This window comes from Monodelphis domestica, chromosome 1 (assembly GCF_027887165.1).
Source record: "Monodelphis domestica isolate mMonDom1 chromosome 1, mMonDom1.pri, whole genome shotgun sequence".
In the NCBI taxonomy this organism is placed as follows: Eukaryota; Metazoa; Chordata; class Mammalia; order Didelphimorphia; family Didelphidae; genus Monodelphis; species Monodelphis domestica.
In genome coordinates this window covers 35,798,936-35,820,845 of record NC_077227.1, presented here as the reverse complement: position 1 = coordinate 35,820,845, position 21,910 = coordinate 35,798,936, and the positions used below count along the sequence as shown (strand labels likewise).

Sequence of the window (21,910 nt, the reverse complement as noted above, 5' to 3'; positions counted from 1 at the left end):
CATTTTATTTATTCCTATTTTACCAACTGGGCAATTGAGGCTCATAGTTTAAATGACTAAGAAATTATTCCCTTTGAAGTGTCTCCCTTGAGAGCAATCAATTCTCCAGAACCAATAACAGATCATCTGACGTTCTTGAAGTGGAAAATTTAACAATTGGTCAATAGTTTTTTCAAAAATTTTTCTTACAGGTCTGATTACAATTTCTCTTCTTTTCTAGATACATTGAACATTTTTGTTTTGTTTTTAAAGCATTGTTTCAATGACTGAAACTTCCAAGTAGGAAATCCAATTTTAGAGAACAAAAATTACTTTTCCCACAGAACTTAAAACATGCCTGATGGGTAGGGAATTCTGTTCACTAACCACATCACTGGGAACCAAAGAAACAAATGCTTCTACTCAGGTGGTATATAAGCTTTATTTTAAGCACTGAAATAAAAGAGGGAGAAGGTTATGTAACTAGATAGCTCTCTGGAAGCAAAACTGATCTCTTCTTGATAGTGTATTCAAGAGACATTAAAGTGACTCCTGGTTCTTTCCCCAAGAGAATTTGTTCTGACCCATTTGGGTTATCTAGTTGAAAAAACAGGCTAGGTGAAAAGAGAATCGGGGAGTTTTAAAAAAATCATTTCATACTCTATTGAAATATTTGTGCAGAGAATACGGCCTTCTTTATTGAAAGAATGAAAAGTTGTTCTCGGGCAAAGAAAATGACAAGTACATATAAATGGGTGGTGTGCACTTCTCAGGAGGAGTATCCAAAAATATCAAAAAGCTTCCGCAGCACAGTGCACGGTTCCATATTTCCATCTGTTAGCATGTACAAAGGTGGGGAATGGTGTGGTCCATCCCTCTCCGTATTCCTTTCCCCCCCTCCAGCATTAGCCTACCCGGTTTGGAGTGAGATTAAGGTGGACAGTCATAGATATGAATTTCTTGGTCATCTCCAACGGACACAACTTTGGAGCCAGTTCCATTGTATTTTACCCCCCAGACCTGCAAATAAAGTGAAAGGAAGATGGTCACGCCCACTGATGCCTTTACCCAGATACAGCAACACACACACACACCTAAACTTTTCAATACACTGGTCAGGGAAGCCAGCAGAACTGTGAAAATGAAAGAAAATGTTCAGTAAGCAACATGGAAAAAAGGCTGCTCCATTTCTCATCCCAGAACAGTAATGAGCTAGATAATGGTAGCAGGTGGAACATTTCCAGAGCGCTTTACGCTTGACAAATATTCTATTTTGTTGCTCCTCACAATGACCCTAGAAGGTAAGTACTATTATTAACTCCATTTTACAGAAGAGAAACTGAGACAGACAATGGTTAACTGACTTGCCCAACATCACCCAACTGGCAAGGGTCTGAAGCTGGATTTGAACTTGGGGCTTCCTAATTCCAAGTCCAGGCACACAGCCTAATAGAATGTTCCTTCCCATGACCATTTCTCAGCACTTGAGAACATGTCTCTGCTTTAGTCCCTCTGCACAGAATGGACTTCAAAGTGCTGAGGGCAGGCTTGCTGAGGTTCACGATAGAAGGTTCTACCAGGATAAAATAAGCTCAATAAGGAGAACACAGGACTGAAATGTAGTGGGGCAGCCCTGGATTTAAGGTCAGGGAACCTTGGAGTAGATCCTGGCTCTGATTCTTACTGCTTGTGTGCTCTTGGACAAATCACTTCCCCTCAACCTCAGTATCCTTGAGGGTGATGATGGTCTTCAAGGTGCCTTCCAGCTCTAAATCTCTGAAGAGTGAAGATGCACAAAGCCCCAGAGTGGCTGTATTGGGAGGATTGGGGAGGAGGAGGAGGAGGGGGAGGACTTCGGAAGGACTGCCCACACCAAGTCTGGGAGAAATGAAAAGGACTGGATTTGGAGAAAAAGAAATTTGAGTCCAAATCCCAGCTCAGTCCCTTTTATTTTTTATTTTTATTTTTTTAAACCCTTAACTTACATATTAATCAATACTGTTTATTGGCTCCAAGGCAGAAGAGCAGTAAGGGCTAGGCAATGGGGCTTAAGTGACTTGCTCAGGGTCACACAGTTAGGAAGTGTTTGAGGCCAGATTTGAACCCAGGACTGTCTCTAGGTCTGGCTTTCAATCCACTGAGCCACCCAGCTGCCCACTCAGTCCCTTTTACTACTAGGGTAACCTCAAACAAGTTCCCTCCCCCTTGGAGCTGTAAAATGAAGGAGCTGGGTGGCATTATCTCCTTTGTCCAGCTCAAATCCCTCCTCTGGTGAATGCAAAATTCAGCAGTGGCTCTTGGGAGATAAATCTATAAGTCTCTCAAACACATCCCAAATTTGTTTCTAGGAAGAAATGGAGTACACAAATGACTTTAGGGTCATTTCTCATTTGGTAATTTTAAAACGAACACAAATTTCTTAGTTGTATCTCCCTCTGCTGGTAGTAATTTGAACCCAGGACCAAAAATGCTAAAGATCCCCAGCTGTTCAGCCAAACCACTGTTTGGTCGCTGTGGTAGAAGTCCATTCAGAGAAAAGGCCAAATTCTTTTTTTAAGTGAAATTTCTCACACAGTGTTATCAGCTACCAGACTTTTCCCAGACAAAAATGAGGAATTTGTAGGCTTCCCTGGGAATAATTTCAACATCTGAATGGTATAGAGCTAATCTCATCAGGGAACAGAGCTCTTTAACAATAGTGAGAATTTAGTCCAAGGTGGAAACAATCACCAAGGAATGAAGAGCGAAAGTAACCTTACAGGTTCCAAACTCAGCGTTAATGCTTTGTGAATGAGTTTAAGCATGCTGGGTTATGGCCTCCATGATGTAACCTGGCAGCCTCAAACAGCTGCCCACATGGAAGGGCCTTCTCCAAGCCAAGCTCTTTGGACTGAAACACAACACAGTGCTGACTGGTGACCTCTGACAGGTAATGTGACAGGAGCAGCCATCTACATGATTATAAAATATGCATGGCCAGGAGCTTTCACACTGTTGTCAAAACTAAGCACTGGGCCACACTGCTAGGAACAATTTATTTGAAGATTAAAATTTAAACCAAAAGACATTTAATTACAGTCATCATTAAAGGAAAGAGAGAAGGGAAAGATTTCTTTTCAACCCCTTCCAAAATGAGAAAAATCCACAAGATCATTTCTATGTGAAAACATGCTTTTTTATTTAGAGTAAACATCTATCCTCAAAAGTCATCTTTTATATATTTAATGTTTAGCAAGAATCCTTGACATTTCATATTTATAAAGTACTTAAAATTGAGAGCACTTTACCAGGCAATCAATGAATGGATTCATAAGGGTCTCTCTCCGCCACCATTTTTAAAAGGCAAGCAGAGACCAGTAGTAAGTGCAAGAATTTCTAGCTCCCTATTTTAACTGGGTCAGATGAACAAAAACTGGGACCCACTAAATGAAATTACATCACTTCATGTCCAAACTATGGCAAATGATGACTTGAACCAGATGGGTTTTGTTTTGGCAACAGACATCAAAAACTCCCGGGCTATTTGACCACTGTGTACATGCCTTCAGGACTGTAGAAATCATAAACAGGACTGCAGAGCCTGACCTCGGCCAAATGCAATATCTCTAATTCCTGGAGTACCCAGAGAGGGACCATCAGACACACCCTAAGGGATGCAGTTTTCCTTGCCTATATCTGACTGGGAAGCTAAGCCTCTGACATCCCTTTGAATTTCCAAAGTGTCATTCCTGCTTTAAAGACGTTCAAGGCTTCCTTATTGTCTACTAAGGTAAATCCCTGGCTCTCTTGCCTGGCATTGAATTTTTTAGAATTGGTCTGGGATGGTCATTAGGGATTGTAGAAATGGAGTAGGAAATATACTGATTAAGTATTGATAAGATAAGAACTTTAGGAAAGGGGTCTCTGAGGCTGCAGGCAAAACAGAGTGCTTGCTGTGCATAAGATCAGAACTTGGATGGAGGGAAACAGGAAAAGTTTTGACAGCTGGTCAGGGCTTCTGGGAGACTCTCTCGGACTTCTGGCGAAGACAGACAACTCAGACCTTGCTCTTTGCTGTATATAAGGGAGAGAGAACTCGAAACCATCTGAAGAGGTTTTCCTACCTTCCTTACCGTGAGAAATTATTGTGGGGAAGAATCTGTCCTATCTGCTTTGTTGGAGAACAGTTTTTGCCTAGACTCGGGGCCATCTTAGTTACCCTCAGGTCAGCTAGCCTCTGCCATAGGGGGCTGACTGACTCTGTGTTTACTTGGAGACATTTTAAACAATATTATGTTATTTTTAATAAGGATTATAGTTGGGGTTTAGTTAGATAGCATTTTGGGATTCTTTTAGTAAGTGCTAAGCAGAAACCTGAAGACATTGAAGAGTTTGCTGTGAGGTGAATGTAGGAAAGAGGGTGGATATAGTTCCCTTTTAGTGTTAAGGCTTCCTTGTTACTAATACTGTATAAACTCATATCTGTTAAATATAAATAAGTAGATTTTTAATAAATATATAGTCTCCAAGTAAGTTACATACTGGCCTGGTGAAGGGAAGTCACTCTTGGCTTTCCCTCAGAAGAGGAGTAAAAGATACTTTTGTGTATTTGGGTAAATCTACAAACATTCATCCAATTGGTGGTAATCTCAATGTGAAATCTTTGGGTCTGAAATGTAAAGCTTTCCCTCAGAAGAGGAGTAAAAGATCCTTTTGGGAACATGAACAAAGTATTTTACCACAGCATCCTCCTCAACAACATCAATAATAATCTCCATATTTCAGGATGAAAGCCCAGACTAGGGTGGTGGTAGTAGAAATGGAGAAAAGGAGAGAGATGAAAGACATATATGTAAGGGTTATTGAGAAGTGACTGTTTTATCTGCCCTATGACCAAAAAGAACAGACAAGTCTCAGTCAGGTCAATTCAAATGGCCAGCTGGTAAGTCCCAGGTACTCTGGGGCTCTTACAGATCTAAAGGCTCAGAGGCACAAGAAACCTCAAAACCCAAGTGTATGTACAATACCTGGTCCTGGTGGTCAAAAAACGTGTGGACACAAGTTCTTGTTCCGGCATCCCAAACTTTGACACTTTTGTCTGATGAGCTAGAAAACACGAAGAGGGAACCAGTAAGCTACATTTCCATGTCAATAAGAAAGCATGATTGAAAATGCTAGGCCAAGAGGGCCAACGTTTAGCAACAAAGACATTTAATTCTGAAACTAAGATGTCCCAGGAGGGGTACAAGTTGCATTAGATAAACATAGGAAGTAAAGATTTTGATAAATTAGGGAGCAATAACCCCTTATATAAAAGAACCCAGGATTATCATCTTCATAAGCATCATTAGAAATGTGTGTAAGTCACAAATGTTTTACAAGAATCTAAACACAACATTCTATAATAAAATGCAGTAATAAGTAGGAAGAATTTTAAGAATTATTTACTGAAATATAAGTGGAGATATTTAATCATTTTAAGGAAGAATTAAGAATTCTGAGTACCTGGATACAAAGTGAATATCATCTGGACAGAATGCGACATTTAACACCCATGACGCATGGCCACTCAGTGTGCCTGCCAAATTTGCATGCTGTCTGTTAGAAGAAAAACAGATTTAAAGAGAATGGAAATACATTTCAAATAAAGATCAACTGATCAGCCTGCAGCCTTACAAACGCTTTGGAAACTACCCAGATTGAACTTCTACATAAAAATGTGACACTATAAGTGAAAATTTAAGTGAAATTCTTGAAATTCTACAACACAGGATTTACCAAGATCTAACAGATACCAAACTCACTGTTGGAGCACTGGGGACTCTGCTTTCTTTTTATTAGGAGAATGAAGTGATCTTTGTCCATCTCCAGTTTTCTGACATTTCTCTTCTTTTCCTATATTCATTAGAGATCTCTGACAGCAATTCAGGAATTATATTTGCCTCTTTCTGGAAATCAGCTTTCTCATTTATCAAATAATACTACTTCTATTTACTTCACAGGGCTGCTTTAAGGATCAGATAAAATAATGTAAAATGTAGTACATAGCAGAAACCCTACTCTGCTATGTCATAGTAACCATTGGTTCTAGAGGGCTATGCCCCAAAACATGATGCCTAGCAGGGTCTACATAGTGAAAGGGCTTCAAATACAGTCCTAGTAACAAACTGTATCTGTTGTCCAAATATCAGCCTAGGTAAGGATGGTGAGATGCCTCACTGGTACATTGGGGACTATGGAGAATTCTTTGGTGCCACCATAATTTATGAGGCCATTGATATCTTGCAGGTCCCTTCTGCCTCTTGAATAATGGTGGCAGCACAGAGGAAAACAAACCAAAGCTGGGGATCACCACTTTCTGATCATCTACAAATATTAATTGATGGTAATCTCAATGTGAAATCTTTGGGTCTGAAATGTTTGATATAATACTAGAGAAAATTAACCGTATTAATAATGATGGTCTTATGAATAAAGCCAGAAAACATAAGGAAGTTGCTGTCCCCACATTCTCCTTTATAAAGATACAGTAAAGTCAGTGTCCTGTTGGATTCAAAGATAATAAACACAGTTTATAGGAATACTTGATCGTCTTGTCTTACAACACTCAGAATAAACAGAACCCAAAAGATCACATGAAGAGAAACACTATTTACAGTGTCAACAACTCTTATTGCAGATCAGATATTCTACACAGAAACTGGCATGGTCTTCTAAGGCAGGGTAATATCTACACTGATTCTGAGCAATTTCAGAAAAAGGGAAACTACAAAAAATGTTCTGGAAAAGATGGTTCAAGATTAAGGTTAAGAAATTAAGAGAAAATGAATATTTATAGACTATTCAGAAGTCTCAAGAGTACAAACTAAATTTTCTCCAAGCAGAGTCAGAAGGCACTAGATATGAAGAACAATGAACACACACATCCACCAAAAAAGAAAAGAAAAAAACAAGTTATGCACCACATCTTAATCAAACATGACTCTTTACTGAGGTGAGAATAATTTCAAGATCAGTTTGTGCATAATCAGACCATTAACTCAAGAGCAAAGGTCAAAATGACCACCTAATGAGAAGAAAAAATATAGCTGGGAAGATGACTCTTTGCAATTACAACAGTTCCAATCTTAACTATTAAAACAAAATGGAAAATGGATGAGAGCTACTGATAAGGACTATCACCATTTTCTATAGACATTTAACTTATATAAAGCAATTCTCACAAGGAAGAAGCCAAGAGTCTAGAAACCTTGATTTTCTTGCTAAGTGGAAAGGTGGTCACTAGCTTAAAACTCTAACTCATTCACAATACATGACAGAGGATAATGATGTGGGGAGATTACAAATAGTAACTGCCCTCAAACAGCAAAGGGTAGTGAAAAGAGAAGGCCCAAAGTCAGATCATCAAAAGGCCACTTATAGATAAAATTGGAAGGATAAAAAAACAGAAATGAAAAATGGCACTGAAGATCTTCTGGCATTGCTATAACAAACCTTTTGTTACTGATGATGCTAGAACCTCTAAACTGAGCCTCAAAATCTCACTTCCTAATATACTTGAGAAGAGGAAGAGGAATCACACTGAAGGAGATGAAGATAAGAAGAAGTGACAAACAAGACTGAATATATCCAGAAAAAAATCAGTGTCCAAGGAAACAAAATTGTGAGAACACCAAAGGATTGATTTTCAACATAGGCAAATGGAAAAGAGACCCGAGAAAAGTAGGGGAAAACCCATGAATAGCTTTATTATTTTATATCCTGCAACTTTGCTAAAAGTTGTTCACCATTCTATTAATTTTTTGGTTGATTCTCCAGGATTCTCTAGGTACACCATCATATCATCTGTAAAAAGTGCTACCTTTGTTTCTTCATTACCTATTCTAATTCCTCCTATTTCTTTTTCTGCTTTTACTGCTAGAGCTAGCACTTCTAGTATAATATTAAATAGTAGTGATGATAATGGGCATCCTTGCTTCACCCCTGATCTGAGTGGGAAAGGTTTTATTTTATCTCCATTACAGATAAGGCATGCTGATGGCTTTAGATCGATGAAATGACATTATTATTCTAAAACATGTACCTACAACAATATGATTTACTACCAATCCATGTTTATTTTCACTTATGAAAAACTTTTGCAGATATAAGTAATATATATGCACATATGTATCAGCATACAGTATATTACAGTATAGATATATATGGCCTACATATGTATCAAAGGTATCCATGATGAAAATGAGGAGCAGTCTTTCACAAATGATTTTTCATAGCAGACATCTTTACAGTCACACAAATGACTAAAAGGTATAGAGAATACATAGAAAGCATTTGATTTGGCAGAACAAAAAATATGCCTGCAAACTTCTCCATCAAAAAGATATCTCCCATGAATTCATTAAATTCCCAAGAGACTCCTGGGTAGAAAGCACCAAAAAGCTAATTCTATTCAACGATCTTGATGACAAATCTCAAGTGAGGGCTGGGTATTCTTCACTGTCATGGAGGATTCGGAAGAAGGATTTCCAGAGATTTGGAGTACTTAATCTCAATGCTAGAAGATTCAGAAGTGTCAGAGAACTTAGAAGGGGAAAAAACCAATTACACATTTGTTTTTATTAACCTCTAACTGAAATTTAACCTTTTTATATTATTTTTTCAATTATGAGTTTTTAAAAGTTATTCTGAGCAGGCTTCACTTGTCTGCCAAGGGAGAATGTGGCAAATGAGAGGTGAAGAGCCTCCCTCTCCAGGGTGGGAATCCCCCTCTGCTTCTATTTATACATAACATCAAGTCCTACAATATTACTGCATGTTCTCAGGGAGATCCAGTGAGATTCAAAGGAGACAAGACTAATAATCCACATATGAGAAACAAAATGGATGCAAAATGTCTATTGTTTAGATTTGGAGGTGGGATTAGAGGATAACCCAACAAACAGAGCAGACACTGAGCAGAGAGACACCTGAATAGGAGCGCTGTGCAAGCTATGAGCAGTCACTAAATCACAAACCATGTTCAATGATTCTAGCTGATTCTTGGCATAAAGAAAATGAGAGTAGGTACTTTTTTCAACTTGGAGAGACTTCCTAACCAAATAAGGAGGAAATCGTAAAAGACTAAAACAGAATTATAAACGGGAACATATTTGCATCAAATAGCAACATTAGGCCTAATATACAAAATATACAAAGAATTAACAAAAAATAAAATGGAGGCATTTCCCAAGTGGTCAAACTTTTCTTAAAAGTTTTTCAAATTAATAAATGCTCACATGAACACCTATTCCAAAAGTCATTTTATATTTAAGCAAAATCCAAATTAAAATAATGCTAAGATTTCAGCTTGCTCCATGCAAATTGGTAAAGATGAACAGAAGCTGGAAACTATGTGAGAGAGGCCATTGGAAGCTAGGCACCCTGACAGACAGATGAGCTGTGAAGTGGTACAACACGAATGAAGGTAAAATGGGCAAAGGCCAAGTCCAATGGACAAGGAGAAATAGGAGGAAAGAAAGAGCTCCCCTTGGCCAGAGCAGAAAGGGCAGGGGGCACCAGGACAAGTACTGCACATAGGCTAGGCCTTAAGTAGGTGAAGTGGAGGGCTTCAGCTGAGGACACTCACTGACAACCAAACAAAGAACCAAAGAAGTTTATTTAGCCAGAGCTCCTCTGCCTCTCTTGCCATGGTTATGAGCCAGTGTCAGGGAGGAGTTCCGATTCCTTGTGTGGTAGCTTTGACAGAAGAAGTTGCCTGGTAAGGACTTGGTAACTGGCTAGCTGGGGAAGAAGGATCCCATGGCACAAAACATGAGAAAAGGAAACATGACTCTGAAACAGCCAGTCTTGGTGTCTAGAAAGATGGTGGACCTTCCAAGAAAAACAGAGGAATTTGGAGGTCAGGGAGAGAAGGACAAGTTCAGTGTTAGACTTCTTGCCTTCAAGATGCCACCTGAATTACTATGAAAGATCAGAAGCTCACAGGATTTAGAGCTGCAAGAGTTATGGGAAATCGTTTATTCCAAACTTCTCATTGTCCAGCAAGAGGCAGTGTGATAGAAAGAATGCAGGACTGAGATCAGGGAGATCTGAGTTCCAGTCCTGGCTCCTAGGCAAATCACATGTCTTCCTCTGACTGCTAAATAAAAAGGTCCATATCCAGATCTCTCTGAAGTCCTTTCTAGCATTCCACTCTATGATGTCATGATAAACTGGACTTAAATTTACCAGGACAAAATTCCTCAACTCTCTAGGCCCAAGGTGGTGAACCTATGGCATATGCACCAGAAGGGGCACTCAGAGCCTTCTCTGTGGGCACACACCATCACCTCAGCACAGAGTTTGCCAGAATTCTTTATTAAAAAGCCAAAGGGAAGCAGAGTGGGCTGTTCCCCTCCCATTCTCCTCATGTGTCTAAGGACATTACTCACATCACCCACCCCTTTAATAGATTCACCATCACTGCTCTAGACCATTCCTCCAAGGAGGAGAAAAGAATAGTTTCTGGAAATGGCTCCAAGGTAAGAGGACCAAATGATTCTACTATCTCTTACTGCTGAGTTAGGGATCCTTTGGGTCAAGTGTTTCTCATTCTAGCCCTACATTCTCTTCATTTCTAAGTCTGATTAAGCTTGCTGTCACCAACATGACAGTCATAGATTCCACTGTCTAATATCAACAAAGAAAAAGCAAAATGATAATAAAGATTTATGAAAATAAATCTATTTGAAGGCATATAAATGGCACAATAGGTAAAGCACTGGGCCTAGAGTGAAGAAGACCTGGGTTCAAATCCAGTCATAAATATCTACCAGCTGTGTGACCCTAGATAAGTCATTTATTCTCTATCTGCCTCAGTTTCCTTATCTGTAAAATAGCGATAATAGCACCTATCTCCTAGGGTGGTTGTGAGGATAAAATTAGATTTTAAAATGAAAAATAATTTGTAAAGAGCCCTGTAAATTGGAGCCATTATTAGTACTGCCTCATAAACTTCAGGAATGCAGTGGAGAATGAATGTGAGAAGGAATCAGGAAGGAGACAAGACGATTTTTAAAAAAGAATTAAGTGAAAATGATGAGCTAGTCATACAGTGAAAGTGAGAGAAAACTGAAGCATTGTGATAGTATCTCTATAATGTTGAGAAAGAAAGGCCAACAGGCTGGACAACCCATCTGAAAGTACTGAAGGATTCAGTGGGTTGTGAACTATTTTATCAGATGGGAATCCAAATCAATGAGATTACAAATCCATGTTACAAAAGTAATAAGAAGGAGAATGATACTATTTCTTAATTAACCCTGCTGACATTCCTAACTCCAAAGCTTGGGGGCAGAGAAAGCAAGGGCTGAGAAGATATCTGTGAGGTTAAGAATTGAGAAGTTCCTCCTGTTTAGACAATGCTCAATATGCACCAGCTCATTCCAACACTCCAGAGTGCTCATCCCACAGAACTGATACAATCTAAACACTTGCTGTCTGACCCAAGCATTGCACGTGTTCACCATAATGCTTTCGTTTGAAATGGCAACTTACACATCATAAATCTTAATGTAGCCATCATCTGAAGCCGTGACAAGTAGCTGAGAATCTGGGGAGAAGGTCAAAGAGCGGATGGGCATTGCATGGCCTGAAATTTAGAATAGATACTATTAATCTGGGGGGGAAAGTTTCACTAATATAGGCTTTGCTTCTTGAGAGGGTCCTTCTCAGTTGCTCTCTGGCCAGGGAAGCCCCATTGGGATTTATTCCTGGGAGACCTGGGTCTCCCTCCAGGCCTCCAAAGTCCGTGGGATACACGGAGCTCTGGGTTTAAAATCCCTTGTCACCCCAACTTGTTCTGCCTCGATAGTTCTCTCTCCTATTTGAGCACCACCACGATTCAGCCAAGACACTCAGGGTTCAAACATGTCATTCCACCAGGCTTCATTGGCTATCACTGAAATCATTATCTCCTAAGTTTCCAAATATAAAACTTGTTTACCATCTAATGATATTGTTATCTAAAGTGATGACTGGATCACCTGACACAACATGGCTATGTAAATGTGCAAAGACACATACCTTCGAGCGTATGGAGAAGTTTTCCAGAAGCAATATCAAAAATATTAATGATTCCATCTATGGCTCCACTGGCCAGATATTTCCCATCAGGACTCTGCAAGAGTATAGTGACATAGGAACAGCTGATTGTAAGAGAATCTTGTATAGAAACATGGCACTACATAGACACAGACACATAAAACTTCATTTGTATTTCTGTGGAATGATCTTTTACTAAATTTAAAACAAAAAATGTGAATACTCTATAGCTACAATTGGTCAATAGGCAATTCTCAAGTATCTTTAAAAATAAAATGGCAAAGTAGCAGTAAGGGAAGCGGAAAGCAGAGACAAAAATACAGGAGCAGAAAATAAGGCAAAACTGAGGGAAGGGGAGGAAAGAGGAAGGGGAGAAATCCCAAAGCAGCAGCACTTGATCAGCACTGTCTAGTCTGGGGAGGGAGGAAGGAGCAGGTTTTGAACAGCTCTGGTGGCCAGGAGGGATGCCCACCATACCTCTCCCCGGGACAAAAGGGAAGGAAGAGTGGAAGCTATTGCTACTATCCCAGTGCTGGAAGGGAGAGCAAGGAGGGAGGGTTGTTTGGAGGATGTTGGAGAAGGGAGGCAATCTGTAGATACTCAAATAAAAATTCCAAAAGGCAACAAATAATCAGCAACAACCAACCACTAAAGCTTTATTCCTACCTCTCCCCCATCAGCCAATAAGCCTACGAGCGTTTAATAACAACCACTACAACTCACCCACCCCCAAACATGGAAGCTAGAAGAATACAAATTGGGGGGAGGGGGGGGTGGAGATATAATTGAGGGGGCCCATTTTAAATCCACAGCCACCTGCTTCTATATTAAAGGGAAAAAAACCCATAAAAGAGTAAATGGTAAGAACTTATCCCACAAGAATGAAAAACATTAGTGGAAGTAGTGAAAAAGCAGGATGAATGTGGGTTATGTACAGGGCACCAGAAAACATAGCCATTCAGTGCCTGGGTATCAAACTGGAGAATCTGGACTTAGAGGCTCTTCTGTGCTCTCTCTACCAGGCCACCTCACAAAGCCCCTAATACAGTTCCCCTTAAAATCTCTTGCTGACTGTCTGCTTAGGCCTAGTGTGGTCAAGCTGAATCTAAATAGGGCCAAGGAACAAATCCTATCCATTTTACTTATACAGAAAAAGGGAGATTAGAAACCCGGAGTGAAAACAATGAGGAGGTAAGAGACCAGGACTGAAAGGATCACTTACATAGGCGATGCTGAGGATGAATTTCCCTCTTGTATCCAAAGAGTACTCCTTTTTCCCAGTCTCAACACCAAAAATGTTTACTTTTCCTATGTGGCTTCCTGTAGCCAAAAACTGGGAATCGGGTGAAAAAGCCAAGGACCAAGCATCCACTGTAAAGAAAAAAGAAAACATTTCTTGGAATCTAATCATGGTGTTCCATCCTGCTGTTACTTTGGTATTTCATTTTTTAAATTGAATTATACATTTTCACATTACAAAATTTAACCAACTATCCACCATTTGCTGCTTTACACAAGTTGAAAGAAATGATCTATGAATTAGTGGCATTTGGGGTCCTGGTTTACACATTTTTGCTATTGCATGCATTTTATAAATTATGTAGTTCAGCTTTTTTAAGTCCCATCATCTGTTTTCATTAGTCCATAAAAAAAGTTTTTACATGCTTACTTGTAGGTACAATTCAACAATCTAAACCTAACAGCAGTTTTCTGACTTTGAGATTGAAACCTGGAAAGTAATAATTGCTTTGGGTTTACAGCAAATACTTAAACCTCATAACATTATTCCACAGAGAATCTATGAATCTGCAGATAAGCCTAATTTATCATATGCCTACCTGATGCAAGACCCTATGCTAGGTCCTGAAATATACTAAGATAATTACAATGAAGTCTTTGCCTTCAAAAAGCTGAATAACCAGGATACCTCAAGTATTTCTTGGAAAAGACAATGATGCAGTAATAGCCCTAGGGCAGCTGTGTCCCAAGATGCCAACGAATTTCTTTCATGATTAAAAAAAACTCGATAGTTAAATCTGTATGTTTCCCAGCAGTAGTGCCATCTGCACTAGGTAAAACTATCCACTTGCTTTGTAATAACGATAACTGAAAGGTAATTAAATAGCAATGAAATTCCACACTACTTCCTCATAATTGAAAGAAGATCGGGCTTGCACTGTCCACTCCCCAGGGCAGTGGTAAGAACAGAGCTCTGTAGACTTCCAAAGAGCCTATTTGACTCAATGAAGAACCTAATACATGCATTCAAAGCCCTGAAGCAGCATTGATGCTCTTTGTGTGATATGCTGATGGCAGCAGAATCCCTATGCCCAGGGTAGAAACTCCATGATCCAAGTTAAGTCTGAGTATAGCTACGAATCCTAATGCAGGTGAAGATGGGAGGTTAGGCCATGCCATCAGTCTAGACACAAAATGAAATACTTTGGTATTGGGAAAGGGTATTTTCTGATCAGCCATGAATTATATAGAAATACTTATACTAAAGAAAAGATTGGAAAGTGTTAAAATTGCACAAAACATTTGCCAGATAAGGCCACAGATCTGCCCTAGCAGAATTGCTATGAAACTTTGTCTGAAAGCAAATAATTAGGCAACAGTCTTGCTTTGCCTTGTGCAAAACAGAAAGAGAAGATCCTTCTTACCAGGGCCAGCATCAATAGCCTTCATCTGTTTGCCATTTTCTAAATCCCACAGACGAATGTGAGCATCAAGGGAACTGGATGCCGCGATGGTCCCTGTGTGGCTAATGTCCACAGAAACCACCCCCAACTGGTGGCCCTCCAAACTCCACTGTAACTCAAGTTTATCATTTTTCCTTAAAGGAGTAAAGAGGAGAGCAGAGAAGGTGAAATGGTTATTTATAATTTCTTGTGAGGATCACTGAGTGAGATGAACACAAACATACTAGATGCATTTTTTAGATTACTAATCATTTCTATGAAACAATCCATCCAAGGAAGGAGCTAAGCTGCACAGGCCTGAACATGAAGTTAAGCAAAGAGCCACAGTGTCAGCCACTCAAGGACCAGCATTAAGGGATTGCCACATGGACTGCCATAACAGAAAACAGCAACCACAAAAGTACCAATGGACACTTCCAGAAGGTATTCTGAATTACAAAATGCAATGATTATATTGTCAGAGCTTTATGTGCTTCATATTGTACAGTTATTTTAATAGCAGGTGAAGAAACTGAGGCTTGGCAAGACCAAGTTGTCTTTTTCATGGCCCCAAAGATGTTCAGTGACGGAGCTCTATGCACTTTCTTTTTAAACACTGCAGTCATGTGTCCATTTGGAGTCAGAATTTTGTTAAAAAATAAAATAAAACCAAAAACTAATAGCACCTTTAGTACAAATAGCAGCTTTTAAAGGAAAGTTACTTAATAAGGCCATTTCAGAACAGTCAGTATGCACTTAATAACCATCAACAAAGACAAAGGACCAAACAAAATGGGAATTTTCTTGGAAATTTCATGGAGGCTAAATCTGATGACCTCTGAGACCCCTTCCCAACTGGGATTCTGTACCATGCTTACTTACTTACAAAAAGGCTTAATACTTTCTCTGTTTAATGGTTTTTAAAGTGCTTATCTCTAAAGCTAATTGATTTTGTGAATAAACTTGATTAACACCAGTAGCCTTAAAACAATTAATGAAATCAATACTATAATTTTTCATGTGATTTAGTGTTTCTCAAACTTGAAAATTCCAGATTGGCACACAAAAGAAATTTTAAGAGCTATTTAGACATAATTTTCATATGCCCAAAGCCCATTCATTCATTTTTTTTTAAACCCTTACCTTCCATCATAGAATCAATACTGGGTATTGGTTCTGGGGCAAAAGAGTGGTAAGGGCTAGGCAGTGGGGGTTAAGTGTCTTGCCCAGGGTCACACAGTGGGGAAGTCTCCAAGGCCAGATTTGAAACCAGGATCTCCTATCTCTGAGTCTGACTCTCAATTCACTGAGCCACTCAGCTGCCCCCCACAGCCTATTCATTCAGCACATGGCAGAAGGGAAGAAGGGAGGAAGTTATGAAAGGAAGAAGGAAGGGAGAAAGAGGGAAGGAAAGAATTCTTTCATAAATGTTTCATAGATGCATATTTTTGTATCAGTGCTACCTTCCAATGGCCATCTCCTTCCTTCTAACAAGAGAGTACTGTCAAGCCAAACAAATGATCACATTGGCCATGTCTGACAAGATGTGCTTTAGTCTGCACCTGTGGTCCATTATGGTACAGTGGAAAGGGCACTGGCTCCTGAGTAAAATAACCTGGGTTCAAATCCTGTTTCTGACACATACCTGACACTATAAGCCTCAGTTAAAATTATTTTAAAAATAAGAGGATTGCTTATGTGGTCTCTGAAATCCCTTCTAACTCTAGAGCTATGATAATCTACTGGAGGAGTAGGGAAATGGAGGAAGGAGAGGGAATAAGCATTTCTATAGCTAGCATCTTTTAGGTGTTAGACACTATGCTAAGCACTTTTCAACTACTATCTCATTTGATCCTCACATTTTATCTTCTTTAGTAAAAGCTAGCTAGCATTTATATGGCATTTTTAGATCTGTGTTAATTCATTTGATCATCTCTATCCCTTGTTTAAGTTAAGAATCCTCTTTCTCACAGCTTTGCAAGGTGCCTTCCTCCATTATCCTCTAATTTTTAAAAATAATGTGACCCTAGGTCATATGTATATATATATGTATATATATATACATATATATATATATATATATATATATATGTTCAAAGCTTATCAAGGTAAATGTATAAGACATTTGTATAAGCCTCAATTTTGCCAAATTGCTTTTCCAGTTCCTTTTCAACAGTTTATACTACTCTAGAACTGACTGACCACTAAGCTACCAGACTTAACTGCTTCTGGATCTTACTTGACTAATGTTACAAATGCTTCCATTTTTTTTTCTTTGAATGTCTAGGATTCTCTAAGTGCTCCACACTCTCACTGGCAAATAAGTTAGCATTCTTATAAATCTTGGATCTTTGCAAAATGTTTTACAACTATTATCTTTTGTCCTGAAAACAATCCTGAGAGATAGGTGCTATTATTAGCTCCATTTTTCTGACCAGGAAACAGAGATCAGGTGACCTGTTCAGGGTCTTGCAGCAAGTTTCTGAGACCACATTTGAACTCCACATTTGGTGTCTGCTGTGTCAAAGAAATAATTTTGCTTATGCTTATCCTCTCAATTTGTTTTCCTTGTTTTATTGCTACCATTTCTAAAGCTAAATCAAATGGCAAAAGTGACAATGGTCATCAATCCTTCCTTTCCTCTTCATCTTACTAGAAAGGCTTCCACTTACAAATGATGCTAGGTCTTGGTTTTAAACAGATAAAAGCTATACTATTAAGGAAAGGTCCAATTCTTTTTATTCTTTTTACTGTTTTTAATATAAAAGGATCTTGTCAAAGGCCTTTTCTTCATCTCTCTGGTAACATTTTATTCAATATTTTTGCATCAATAGTTATTAGATTTAGAGACATTGTTCTAAAATTATCTCTTCCTTCTTTGAGCATCAGGTTTGTACTTGTGTGACAGATGTATGCTTCCTCTTTTTTATTTTTTAATCAAAGTAGTTCATGGCTTTCCTATATTATTAATCAATTCAGGTAAAAAACTGCTCTTAGTTTTTTTCAATTTTGTTTCTTTTTTGATTTCTAGAATCTTCATGTTTGTAGGTTTTTAATTTGATAATTTTTCTATTTTTTTCCTTTCTGCAATGAAAGTACTTAGCGATTTATATTTTCCCCTAAGGTTTGTTTTGGTTGTATCCCCAAAACATAGTTAGATGTCAGAGAGTAGGTGAAAATGTCTTAATGATATGTGTATCAAGACTACTAGCACCTCTTCTAACCTTACATACAGGAAAGGAAGGTGTAAGGTTGGAGGAACATTAGTTGTCTCTCCTTTCCTATAACACTTCAGTATTTTCCTCATTTACAACCACTGTTTTTCTTTACAGAAGTTGTAATTGTCTTTTTTTTCCTAAGCAAGAAGCATTTCTTTGATTAATCTATCCCTTCCTCTATCTCTTCCATCCTTCTCCACACATATACACAGGAAGCAAATTTTAAAAACAAACAAAAAGGCAAAAAAAAAATCCCACAAATCCCTCAATACATAACTACATAGTTTGGTATAAATAATTTCTCACATTAGTCATTTCCAAAAATGTCTATTTCTTTTTGCAATTTAAATTCACCATTGTTGGTGTCAAAAGAAAAAATATCCTGTAACCTGATGAGAACTGAGTTTTTTTTAAAGCCAAATGCTCTCAGAAAAATTGACTCACCATCGCCATACTTTGACTAGATCATCCAGGGATCCTGAAACAATCATCTCTGAGTTGTCTCTTTGATTCGTTCCCCAGGCAACTGACCAGATGGCATCATCATGAGCTAGGATGGGAAAAATGGTTGTTTAACACAAGAAGGATGGTCACTAGGTGATAAAATGTTTCAATCACTTGAACTCAAAAAGGTATCTATTAAGGTAGAGAAGGGGTCTATTGGTAGAATGAATATCAACAATATGAAATGACAGATCCTTGAAATACTGAAGTACACTGCAATCATGTATTTAGTAAATTATACATTATAGTCCATATCTCCATTAATGGAGTTAATAGAGTGGCTATTATCTTTCTACTCAAACAAAAGCAAAAACATTAAAATAACATTAAACTAGACAACAGAATATGAAAGAAAAAGGATGTAGTGGCTGCAAAGTTCCCTAGGAATCATGAAATCCAGTCCAGTGGTACAGAGAAAGTCAGGATGCTTATAGATCCTTGATCTCATCTGTCTAGTGCTATCTTTTTCAGACTAGTCCAGTGATTTCATTGCTACCACTACACACCTGAACTTTTTCTGCAACTTAATTTAGAGTTGCTGAAAGCAGAGACAATCTAAGTGACTTGTTCAGGATCACAGAGTCAGAATATGACACCAGCAAGATCTGAACTCAGGTTTTCTCAGAAGCCCACTGACTATCCACTATATCATGCTGCCTCCAGTTCAATCACATCACTTGGAAAAAGAGAAAACTATTCCAATTTGTGGAGTGGAGCATCTTGAGTACTTAGTAGAGGGCTTTTGCTATCTGGAGCAATGTATTTTTGGTCATCTTCAGAACCACACAAATCTTTAATCTTTGACAAAAGGTATTTAATAGCAGAAGACCTGTGTTCTAGTCTCTTCTCTAACACTAATTTGTTGGGTAACCATGAATAAGCATATGCTCAAAAAGAAGTTTACATCTGAAGATGAGCCTCACTAAGTTCAGAAAGGTTCCACACTAGACTGGCTGAAGGATACTGAATGTTCAGTCATAGCAAGTGATCTAATGTGTTATTTTAAAACAAACAAAGCAAAGTAAGAATGGCCTCAGGAACTGTTACTCTACAGAACAAGGAACTTTTAAAGCTGGTGCTTTCTGGAGAGACATGAAAAGCTAGAGGATAGTGTCTTCATACCTTGTTCTTGTTTGAAGAGAATGCTATACTGAAATAAAGAAGAGTAATCAGATTACACAACTGGTCAAAACTCAAAAACAAACCTTCCTTCTTTATCCACTTCTCCCTCCCACAACATTTCCACAGGAATCTTCCCTGACTTCCAGCCTCTAAACTCCATTAACACTATCTGAAACTGTCTTGGGTTATAGGAACAAAAATATCCAACTGGAAAGGCCATTGGAGGCCATCTAGCCCAACACCTTCATTTACAGATTAGGTACAATTTTACCTAGAGCAAAGAAGGTGGTGCCAGAGGAAGAACTCTTCTTTTGGTGTATTTCTATCTTATCTCCTCACTTTAACTGTCTAAAAGTCTATAGCTATACTTTTTTAACCCTTGCTTTCCTTCTCAGAATGGATACTAAGTATTGTCTTACAAAGAATACTAAGTGCCCTCTTAGGATCTATACTAAGTGTAGGTTACAGGGCAGAGGAGCAGTAAAGGCTAGGCAATTGGGGTTAAGTGACATGCCCAGGATCACACAGCAAGGAAGTATCTGGGGCCATATTTGAACCCAAGACTTCTCATCTCCCGACTTGGCTCTCAAAATACCACACCACTGTGATGCCCCCTCTTATATTTTATAAAATTATATTTTTATATCACCTTTATTCGGTCTTTCAAAGAGTAACACTCAGCTGCAAGTACCTGATGGCATTATCTGCATGCTTACTCAAAGCCCACTCCGGATGCCTAAAAAGACACTTCCCAAGCTCTGTCCACGCACCACCTCCAACGTTAAGCTTCTGATTCCCTCCTGCTCCCATTCCCAAAATCACAAATATGATCCCTTCTCAGGTAGAACGCCAGGCTCTCAAAGGCAGAGAATGCTTCGTTTTTATCTGCTGACAGCCTGAACCTCACTCAACTGTGGCCCAATTTCGCCTGTCCCTTACCTGGACGCTCATTTCTTACAGCTGGGATGAATGAACATAGGGCAGATTGTTCTGTGGAAAGAATAAGGTCTTAATCAGGGGCAGCCCTTAGTGGAAGCCTTTTCTCGGAGGCTGGGGATAGGCTGGACGTGGGGTTCGTTTCAGTGATGGCTACACCCGCCCTTTAAAGGGGGGGAAGAAAGGAGGTGGTGGCCGGAGCAACTTGGGGCTGAAAGGATCCTTAGCTGCTCCGAGTCCGAGGATCCCGAGAGGTGGCCCGATACCCCCTAGCTGTCACAAAGTAAGAGGAAGAGGCTCCCCCAGACTAAGGAGTTTGAGGCTGACCCTGTCCCCCACTTTCAGCCGCGCCCCCTATCCCCACCCTTCTCTCCTCCAGACCCCGGCTCCGAGTCTGTCTGGAAGCCTCCAGGGGAGGACGCTGCTCCGGCCCCCACTTCCCCATCTGCCCGCTCTGTCGCACCCCGAGGTCCCCTCGCCCCTGCCTCACCGGCTCCGGGCTCCGTTGCTCGACCAGGGCCTCCCTTGCCGTCGCCCTCCTCTCAACTTCTTCCTTAGCGACAGAGGCGCTGGGTTATGACGCGCGAGCTGAGGGCGGCGGGCTGGGATGACGTCACGACGCCGCGTGCGCTCCACGCGTCTCTGAGGAGTCCGGGCGCCCCCTGCTGTACTCAGGAAGAAAGAATGAGGCAGTCGCTAGGCCACGCCCTCCTACGCCATGGCCACGCCTCTTAGATAGCGAGGAGCTGGAGTGCCCCTCCCCTAAAGGGGCTCTGCACAGAGAAGTCAAAGAAAGGAGGGAGCGGTCTTCAGGCCACGACCCTGTAGCAAGATCCCGTCCCAGGCCACACCTACTGCTAGATGACCCCGTCCCTTTTGGTAGACTCGGAGAGGCGAAAACTAAAGGGGAGGGAAGATTGGAGAGGCGCTCAGACCACGCCCCTTAACGTTGGTCACGCCCATTGGTCCCTGACTACTCAAATCCTTAGGGCCCTTTCCCTCCCAGACATCGGATTCTTTTCTTCAACCTTTGAGGGGGAGGGAAGAAAGGGGCGGGGGGCGGGTCTAGACCTTCCCCCTCTCCTGCCCCTACCCCCCCCAAAAAAAGAAAGAAAAGGAAAAAGGTCAGAATCTTAAGTAGAGCCAAGCAAATCAAACTCTCCAGCAGCCTCCTGGGCAGATACAGATGGCATCCATGTCTCCCTGAACTTCTGCCTTTTGGCTCTGATTACAGTGTCTCCTGTCGATTTCACCTCGGAGATATGTTTCACCCTCGCAACATCCCTGGTATCTGCCCCGTCTCTCCTCTAACAACGTCTTCATAAGTTGCTACAGTTGTCCAGCCTCTTCTGGACTGTAGCAATTGTTGTTCAGTACTTTGCCTGCCTCCGGTCTCCCCCAACTTGG

General features: G+C 40.0%; 1 protein-coding gene across 2 annotated transcripts in view; it reads right to left on the bottom strand.

The window, feature by feature from the left end:
* The window catches only part of SKIC8 (SKI8 subunit of superkiller complex), a 22,875-nt gene extending 965 nt beyond the window's left edge, over positions 1–21,910 (bottom strand). The window contains exons 1-11 of one of the 2 annotated variants that reach the window (XM_007478009.3): positions 20,994–21,150; positions 20,507–20,557; positions 19,568–19,595; positions 18,386–18,491; positions 14,706–14,878; positions 13,265–13,413; positions 12,025–12,118; positions 11,497–11,590; positions 5,464–5,556; positions 4,986–5,064; positions 894–999 (exon numbers count right to left, since the gene is read on the bottom strand). In XM_007478009.3, coding sequence (XP_007478071.1) covers positions 910–999; positions 4,986–5,064; positions 5,464–5,556; positions 11,497–11,590; positions 12,025–12,118; positions 13,265–13,413; positions 14,706–14,878; positions 18,386–18,491; positions 19,568–19,595; positions 20,507–20,518 — 918 coding nt within the window. In that variant the 5' untranslated portion in view covers positions 20,519–20,557; positions 20,994–21,150 and the 3' untranslated portion in view covers positions 894–909. Of the gene's footprint in view, positions 1–651; positions 1,000–4,985; positions 5,065–5,463; positions 5,557–11,496; positions 11,591–12,024; positions 12,119–13,264; positions 13,414–14,705; positions 14,879–18,385; positions 18,492–19,567; positions 19,596–20,506; positions 20,558–20,993 lie in introns of those variants that run through there. The other variant, XM_016427853.2, reaches the window with a different exon arrangement.